This window comes from Sander vitreus, chromosome 19 (assembly GCF_031162955.1).
Source record: "Sander vitreus isolate 19-12246 chromosome 19, sanVit1, whole genome shotgun sequence".
Lineage (NCBI taxonomy): Eukaryota > Metazoa > Chordata > Actinopteri > Perciformes > Percidae > Sander > Sander vitreus.
This window is the reverse complement of record NC_135873.1, coordinates 228,795-237,500: the sequence shown is the minus strand read 5'-3', so window position 1 is coordinate 237,500 and position 8,706 is coordinate 228,795. Positions and strand designations below refer to the sequence as shown.

General features: G+C 47.2%; 1 protein-coding gene across 1 annotated transcript in view; it reads left to right on the top strand.

Moving 5' to 3' along the window:
• Positions 1 to 8,480, top strand: part of rbm46 (RNA binding motif protein 46) — a 24,134-nt gene extending 15,654 nt beyond the window's left edge. The window contains exon 10 of the mRNA XM_078276590.1: positions 8,242 to 8,480. Coding sequence (XP_078132716.1) covers positions 8,242 to 8,480 — 239 coding nt within the window. The remainder of the gene's footprint in view (positions 1 to 8,241) is intronic.
• The last annotated feature ends 226 nt before the right edge of the window (positions 8,481 to 8,706 follow it).

Below are 8,706 nucleotides of genomic sequence, written 5' to 3'. Positions count from 1 at the left end.
TTTCATGAAGGCATTTGTTAGTGCAGTAAAGCTGAGACCCTCTCAGGCTTCATGAGGTGTTCATTATAAATGCTTGCTGCCCAGAGAGAGTCTGCAGCAGAGACGGAGTCTTTATTCATGCATTTAAACCACCATCACTGTATAAATCACACCGGACAAATCAGACGTCACAGAATACCTTCAGCAGAGTGGTCACGTTCCAATTACAATTCATTTGTCTCTCCCCTCTCTCCTTCCTCCCTCTCTCCTTCCTCCCCTCTCTCCTTCTCCCCTCTCTCCTTCTCCCCTCACCCCTTCCCTCTCTCCTTCCTCCCCCTCTCACCTTCCTCCTCTCTCCTTCTCCCCTCTCACCTTCCTCCCTCCTCCTTCCTCCCCTCTCCTTCCTCCCTCTCTCCCTTCTCCCCCTCTCACCTTCCTCCCTCTCTCCTTCCTCCCTCTCTCCTTCTCCCCTCTCTCCTTCTCCCCTCTCACCTTCCCTCTCTCCCTTCCTCTCTCTCCTTCTCCCTCTCACCTTCCTCCTCTCTCCTTCTCCCCCTCTCTCCCTCCCTCCTCCTCCCCTCTCACCTTCCTCCCTCTCTCCTTCCTCCCCTCTCTCCTTCTCCCCTCTCTCCTTCTCCCCTCACCCCTTCCCTCTCTCCTTCCTCCCTCTCTCCTTCCTCCCTCTCTCCTTCTCCCCTCTCACCTTCCTCCCTCTCTCCTTCCTCCCCTCTCTCCTTCTCCCCTCTCTCCTTCTCCCTCTCTCCTTCCTCCCTCTCTCCTTCCTCCCTCTCTCCTTCTCCCCTCTCACCTTCCTCCCTCTCTCCTTCCTCCCTCTCTCCTTCTCCCCTCTCCCCTTCCCTCTCTCCTTCCTCCCGCTCTCCTTCCTCCCACTCTCCTTCCTCCCACTCTCCCTCCTCTCTCCCTTCCTCCCCTCTCCTCCTCTCCTCCTCCTCTCCTCTCTCCTCCTCCTCCTCTCTCCTCTCTCCTTCCTCCCTCTCTCCTTCCCTCCCTCTCCCTTCCCTCTCTCCCTTCCTCTCTCTCCTTCCTCCCTCTCTCCTTCTCCCTCTCTCTCCTCTCCCTCCCTCCTTCCTCCCTCTCTCCCTCCTCTCTCCCTTCTCCTCTCTCCCTTCCCCTCTCTCCTTCCCCCCTCTCTCCTTCCCCCCTCTCTCCTCCCTCCCGCTCTCCTTCCTCCCTCTCTCCTTCTCCCCTCTCTCCCTCCTCCTCTCTCTCCTTCCTCTCTCTCCTTCCTCCCTCTCTCCCTTCCTCTCTCCCTCCTCCCGCTCTCCTTCCTCCCTCTCTCCCTTCCCCTCTCTCCTTCCTCCTCTCTCCCTCCCTCTCCTCTCCCTCCCTCTCTCCTTCCCCCTCTCCTTCTCCCTCTCTCCCTTCCCTCTCTCCTTCCTCCCTCTCCTTCCTCCCCTCTCCCCTTCCCTCTCTCCTTCCTCCCTCTCTCCTTCCCTCTCTCCCTTCCCTCTCTCCTTCCTCCCTTTCTCCTTCTCCCCTCTCCCCTTCCCTCTCTCCTTCCTCCCGCTCTCCTTCCTCCCTCTCTCTCCTTCCTCCTCTCCTCCCTCCCGCTCTCCTTCCTCCCTCTCTCTCCTTCCTCCCGCTCTCCTTCCTCCCTCTCTCCTTCCCGCTCTCCTTCCTCCCTCTCTCCTTCCTCTCTCCCCTTCCCTCTCTCCTTCCTCCCTCTCTCCTTCCCGCTCTCCTTCCTCCCTCTCTCCTTCCTCCCTCTCCCCTTCCCTCTCCCCTTCCCTCTCTCCTTCCTCCCTCTCTCCTTCCCGCTCTCCTTCCTCCCTCTCCCCTTCCCTCTCTCCTTCCTCCCTCTCCTCACTAAACCTGAGACCCTCTCAGGTTGTATGAGGTGTTAATTATTAATGATTGCTGCCCAGAGAAAGTCTGCAGCAGAGAGTAGATCTTTATTCATACATTTTAAAATGCTCGATTTGTATTCATTCAGAGCCGTACGTTGGTTTTCAGCAGCCTGCAGCGAAAGCAGCACATTATGTGTGTTTGCATTATTACATTTTCACTCTCAATCTATCCGTCATCATTTATTCAGACGCACGTTATTGTTTTCTCGTCTTCTACAAATATATTGTGCAGATGATAAAGGAAATGAAACTGCGTTGGATGGCACAGAAGTCAAACATTTTTTTTTATTGCAGTCTTGCAGTTTAGTTCTCTGGGCTGATTTTGAGTGTAAGGCTCAGTGGTAACGCTAAACTACACGCACGCACGCTGGAAACATTACACTGGACTTCAAGCAACGTGGATTCTGTGCCTCTCCTCTCTTCCTCCAGACTCTGGGACCTTGATTTCCAAAGGAAATGCTAAATTTACTTTCATCAGAGAACATAACTTTGGACCACTCAGCAGCAGTCCAGTCCTTTTTGTCTTTAGCCCAGGCGAGACGCTTCTGGCGCTGAGTCTTGTTCAGGAGTGGCTTGACACAAGGAATGCGACAGCTGAAACCCAGGTCTTGCTTACGTCTGTGCGTGGTGGTTCTTGAAGCACTGACTCCAGCTGCAGTCCACTCTTTGTGAATCCCCCCCACATTTCTGAATGGGTTTTGTTTCACAATCCTCTCCAGGGGGCAGGTATCCCTATTGCTTGTACACTTTTCTCTACCACATCTTTTCCTTCCCTTCACCTCTCTATTAATGTGCTTGGACACAGAGCTCTGTGAACAGCCAGCCTCTTTAGCAATGACCTTTTGTGTCTTGCCCTCCTTGTGCGAGGTGTCAATGGTCGTCTTTTGGACAGCTGTCAAGTCAGCAGTCTTCCCCATGATTGTGTAGCCTACAGAACTAGACTGAGGGACCATTTAAAGGCCTTTGCAGGTGTTTTGAGTTAATTAGTGGCACCAGGTGTCTTCAATATTCAACCTTGTCACAATATTCAAATTTTCTGAGATACTGAATTTGGGGTTTTCTTAGTTGTCAGTTATGATCATCACAATTAAAAGAAATAAACACTTGAAATATATCAGTCTGTGTGGAATGAATGTATACATTATACAAGTTTTACTTTTTGAATGGAATGATATTCTTATTATATGACCAGCACCTGTATCAGGGTTCATATGTTTTGAAAAAACCTGGAAAAGTTATGGAATTAGAAAAATGCAAATCCCAGGCCTGGAAATGTTTGGGAAACATAAAAAGACCCAGAAGGTTTTGGAAAAGTCATGGAATAATGTCGACTGACATTTTTAGGAATACATAGTCATGGAAACTTTCCAAAAAGTCATGAAAAGGTCATGGAAAGGTATTGGTTAAAATGCCTATGAACCCTGATATATATATATATATATATATATATATCATATATATACATATATATATATATACTATATATATATACTATAGATCATATATATATATATATATGTATATATATATATATATATATATATATATATAGAGATATATATAGAGATAGAGATAGATAGATATATCTGTCGCTGTTTTCTAAGTTTTTCATACTATTTTCCACCTATTCTTGCCTTAACTTCCTTTTTTCTACCGACTTTTTCCAAGTTTTTACGTTTAAAAAAAAAAAAAGTTTTTGTCGCCTTTTTTCATCAGCATTTAAATGTTTTCCAGTGACGTGGCTGTTGTTTGGTAACTCTATCGCCCGGTCAGGGGGTAACCTGGCTTAAAAACACAATTCAAATGGGGTACATTATTGAAAAAGGTTTGAGAAACCACTGCTGTACAACACGGTTCAGAGTCTGAACTGGTGCCATCCAGAATGGGCTACGCACGACAGTAAGTACGATCGGCCCGCGTACAGTAAAGGCAACGAGTCTGTCTTACCTTATTTGACAGAAATCTATCGTCGTTTCTGACAATTTCAACAAAAATGTTGATTGTGCTGGAGTAAACGGAGCCCCAATCAACAAAACTGCTTAAAAGAATTGTATAAATATTAAAATACCACCGTTATAATCCCCCGGGAGAGTCCGACACAGCCATAAACTATGGACTATAAAACTGTGATAAGTGCTCCTATTCGTGTCTATGTTCTGCTCTTTCAACGGGCGCCAAACATTCCTCTAAGGAGGAAAAACCTTTCCATCTGGAGTTCCGTCTGAGCCAAATGGCAGCAGCGCTGGCGCCAGCGTCGATCAAAGCCTCCCTACAGGAACCACGTGTCGTACCCCCGAGCAGCCGTGTGCACATTGACACATCAGAGTGTCAACATCGCCGGCTGGAAAGAGATCAAGACTTAAGTTGTTGAAGTTATTAGTCAAGTGCGTTTCAACATCTGCGTCACGTTGCAAGATTCTGAGTTGTTGACCCCAAAAAAACCAAACACGGTTGGTTCAATACAACATTCTTCGCAATATCATTGAATTACGGATGTTATATTATATTTTACAGCATTTGACAAAAAAACATTTCCTGACTAAAGTCGGATTTGAACTTAATTGTCAAAATATTTCATAATTTCTGCTTTTTAACTAAAAAATTAGGTATAAAAATCATATAAATGAGGTTTATTGACCATGAATTTTGAAAAAATAAGTTGGTTTAAGGGGTGTCATATACTGGCGGGACGGTTGGGTTTAGGAAACGTGACACGCGGGAGACGAACCCCCGGTCTCCTGGGTGAAAGTCCTGTGTTTGACCCATCCGCCACCCCCCGACCAACCTCCCCACGCGGTTTTTCGGGCTTTCATACCACTCCGTCTACCGTAGTCGCTCCTAATGCTACATCATCTTCTCATTGACTTCACATTGGCATTGTTTTCCGTGGTGGCACGGAATTTTCACACATTCCGTGTCACCACGGAAAACAATGCCAATGTGAAGTCAATGAGTATGAAAGCCCGAAAATCCACCACGGAATGCGCCGTTAACAGTTTGTGATCATTTCACGGAATTCTGTGAGACCAGGCTGCTTCAAAAGTAAAAAAAAAAAAAAGCCACAAAAGTGTCAAACAAGACGACCAAAACATTGAAAAAAAACAACCCAGAGTGACAAAATGCTGCGTGGTCGACGGGAAGACAACACAAGGGTTAAACCCCCGTCATGTCTGTCACAGCTGAGCTCTCTCGAAGAGCTTTCCCTCTGAAAACTGAGCTTTCTACTAGACATGATCTCTCGGGGGAAACGGAGCTGAAAGTGCACCATCGGGTTAAACCATCCGGTGCGGTTCGACGTGGGACTCCCAGAAGTCTTGGGAAGAGGAAGTAAGAGCCATGTAGAGACGGGAGTGAGGAGAACGGATCCTTTTAGAGCAGCGGGGAGGCTGAAATCTGAGTTAAAATGGTTTTTAATTGACTTTCCTGGAAGCGGGTTTGCGTCGCTGCAGCTTTCTCATTTCCCCGCGGTCTGAAGCTCCGACCGCGAGCCCGACCCCGACGCCATTAAAGTCATGTTTTATTTGGGGCACGGGATTACCTTATGTGACTTGTGAAAACTAATGAAGAACTAATGAAGAGGGACATTGGGAGTGCCCGAGCTGTGGTGGAGGCTTTTAACCGAACCCTCTTACCATGCATCCGTTATTTATTACGCTCGCAGCTCTGTTGTAAAATTTTGTTGTATTTTCTGCAGGTTTTTTTTTTAATGTTTTTGTTGTATTTTCTACAGGTTTTTTTTAACGTTTTTGTTATATTTTCTGCAGGTTTTTTTTAACATTTTTGTTGTATTTTCTACAGGTTTTTTTTAACGTTTTTGTTGTATTTTCTGCAGGTTTTTTTGAACGTTTTTGTTGTATTTTCTACAGGTTTTTTTAACATTTTTGTTGTATTTTCTACAGGTTTTTTTTAACGTTTTTGTTGTATTTTCTGCAGGTTTTTTTTAACGTTTTTGTTGTATTTTCTGCAGTTTTTTTTTTAACGTTTTTGTTGTATTTTCTGCAGTTTTTTTTATAACATTTTTGTTGTATTTTCTGCAGGTTTTTTTTTAACGTTTTTGTTATATTTTCTGCAGGTTTTTTTTTATGTTTTTGTTGTATTTTCTGCAGGTTTTTTTGGACGTTTTTCATACCTGCAAACTAGTCGCTTTTCGGCGAAAATCGCCATTTTGAATGGGAAAATGTCATCCACGTGAATCGTGTAGCTCCAAAGAGTTTTTATTTGGGGGGTCCGAGACGGGTGCTAATACGGCACCGGTGCCTTAACGACCGTTCTCTACCGGACCGAATAGCAACGCGAATTTCGCGTGCCTTATTTAGGTGCCGCTTAAATGCCTAAGCTTCTCTCTGATGCTCCGAAAACAGACGTTAGAGGGAACTGAAACATCGCCGCATAGGACGCTAGTTACGGTAACGCTACACTCGACAGCAGGTAACGTTAGAATACCGTTAGCTAGTAGCTGGAGTAAACACGGTGAAAATGCTGACAGCTAAACGGTGTAAAAGTGTGTCTGTATTTCACTGGAGAGGATTCCAACAGTCTGTAGCTGCCGTTGTCTGAAAAACAACACAGATGTTGCGTTCACTTGTAATTCGCCTCGCCAGCCTCGTGCTGCATTCAAAGTTGTTTTAAAATACCGTCTTCCCATCCAGTGCTTGTTTTTGTCGTTTAACAGGAATTTACTGGTGAAATAAGTTCATGATGTGTCACCTTTTTCAGCTCTTCTGAGTTTGCAGGTATGGTTTTTGTTGTATTTTCGGCATTTTGTTGACGTTTTTGTTGTTTTCCGCATCGTTTTTTAAGCTTTTTCCGTCATTTTTGTCACTTCTTTTCAACATTCTTTCATCAGTTCTTTTTCAAATGCTATAAAATTACATGAAACGCCCTAATTCAATGAACCGAACTGTCTCTGAACTGTTCATTTATTTTCCTTGTAAAGAGCGTTGTACGGAACCATCCACGTAATTATTTTGGACATCCTGGTTGATAGAAACCCAAATTTCTGATACAGAAACTTGGGAAGGTGAATAATCAAACTGTCATAGACCTCTTTCACACCCCCTGCCAAGATACGACATTTGCTGGTATCTTAGGGCTCCTGCACACTGCCACTGCCTGCGTGGCGTGGCCGTTTTTATTTCGGCTCCCATGTTAACAGCTTAGAGCTTGCACACTGCGTGCGTGCTAGAAATGGGACCGACGCCTATTTTTCACGCAACGCGCAAGCGCGTTGGAAGCGTTTCCAGGCTACATAGAATACGAAAACATGTTTATGTAAGTCATGGGTTTATTATACCTGGTACCTGGGTTTGCTGGTATCTTAAACAGTCCTTTTTGTTGTTTGCTGAAGGAAAAAATGTCAGCAGAAAACGGCACTTTAATAACCTAACCGTCGTTCAGTTTTTGACGTCACACACACATAAACAACAATGGCGACCCCTGTTGACGCTGTACAGACGCCGGTGATTAACGGTGAGAAATAGACATAAATAGGTAATAAGGTAAATAAGTTATTCCGCACATTGTAATCAAAACAATACACATACGATTGTGTACTACTACAGGTTATGTTTATTAAATGAAGCCAAAAATATGTCGCTGACTAGAAATTGCTAGTATGAGCTAGCGCTAGCTAACGTCAACGTCCTCCCTCTCTCCTTCCTCCCCTCTCTCCTTCCTCCATTCTCTCCTTCCTCCCCTCTCTCCTTCCTCCCCTCTCTCCTTCCTCCCCTCTCTCCTTCCTCCCCTCTCTCCTTCCTCCCTCTCTCCTTCCTCCCCTCTCTCCTTCCTCCCTCTCTCCTTCCTCCTTCCTCCTTCCTCCCTCCTTCCTTCCTCTCTCTCCTTCCTCCATTCTCTCCTTCCTCCCCTCTCTCCTTCCTCCCTCTCTCCTTCCTCCCCTCTCCTCCTTCCTCCCTTCTCTCCTTCCTCCCCCTCTCTCCTTCCTCCCCTCTCTCCTTCCTCCCTCCCTTTCCTCCTCTCTCCTCCCTTCCCTCCCCTCTCTCCTTCCTCCCCCTCTCTCCTTCCTCCTCTCTCCTTCCTCCCCTCTCTCCTTCCTCCCCTCTCTCCTTCCTCCCCTCTCTCCTTCCTTCCTCTCTCCTTCCTCCCCTCTCTCCTTCCTCCCCTCTCTCCTTCCTCCCCTCTCTCCTTCCTCCCTCTCTCCTTCCTTCCTCTCTCCTTCCTCCATTCTCTCCTTCCTCCCCTCTCTCCTTCCTCCCCTCTCTCCTTCCTTCCTCTCTCCTTCCTCCCTCTCTCCTTCCTCCCTCTCTCCTTCCTCCCTCTCTCCTTCCTCCCCTCTCTCCTTCCTCCCCTCTCTCCTTCCTCCCCTCTCTCCTTCCTCCCTCTCTCCTTCCTCCCTCTCTCCTTCCTCCCTCTTCTCCTTCCTCCCTCTCTCCTGCAGACTCGTCCTTCCTGAACGCTGCTTCCTGTGATTCTCCCAGCAGCGCCTCTCCTCCGCTCGCCGTCCCGCCCTCTGCCACCAGTCCCGGGCAGCTGACGTGCAGCGGCCGAGCCTTCGCCTCCTGCCACCCCCCTCCTCCCCCGCCCTCCCCCTTCACCCACTCGTCTCTGTCCACGCTCGCCCCCACCTCCTCTCAAACACAGCGGCTCTACATCAGCTCCCAGTCGCCTTTCTACTGACGGTGAGACTCATTACGTCACATATTTACATCCTGTGTGAGGTTTCACTTCCTCCCCTCTCTCCTTCCTCTCCTCTCTCCTTCCTCTTTCTCTACTTCTCCCCTCTCTCCTTCCTCCCCTCTCTCCTTCCTCCCCTCTCTCCTTCCTCCCTCTCTCCTTCCTCTCTCCTTCCTTCCTCTCTCCTTCCTCCCTCTCTCTCCTTTCTCCCTCTCTCTCCTTCCTCCCT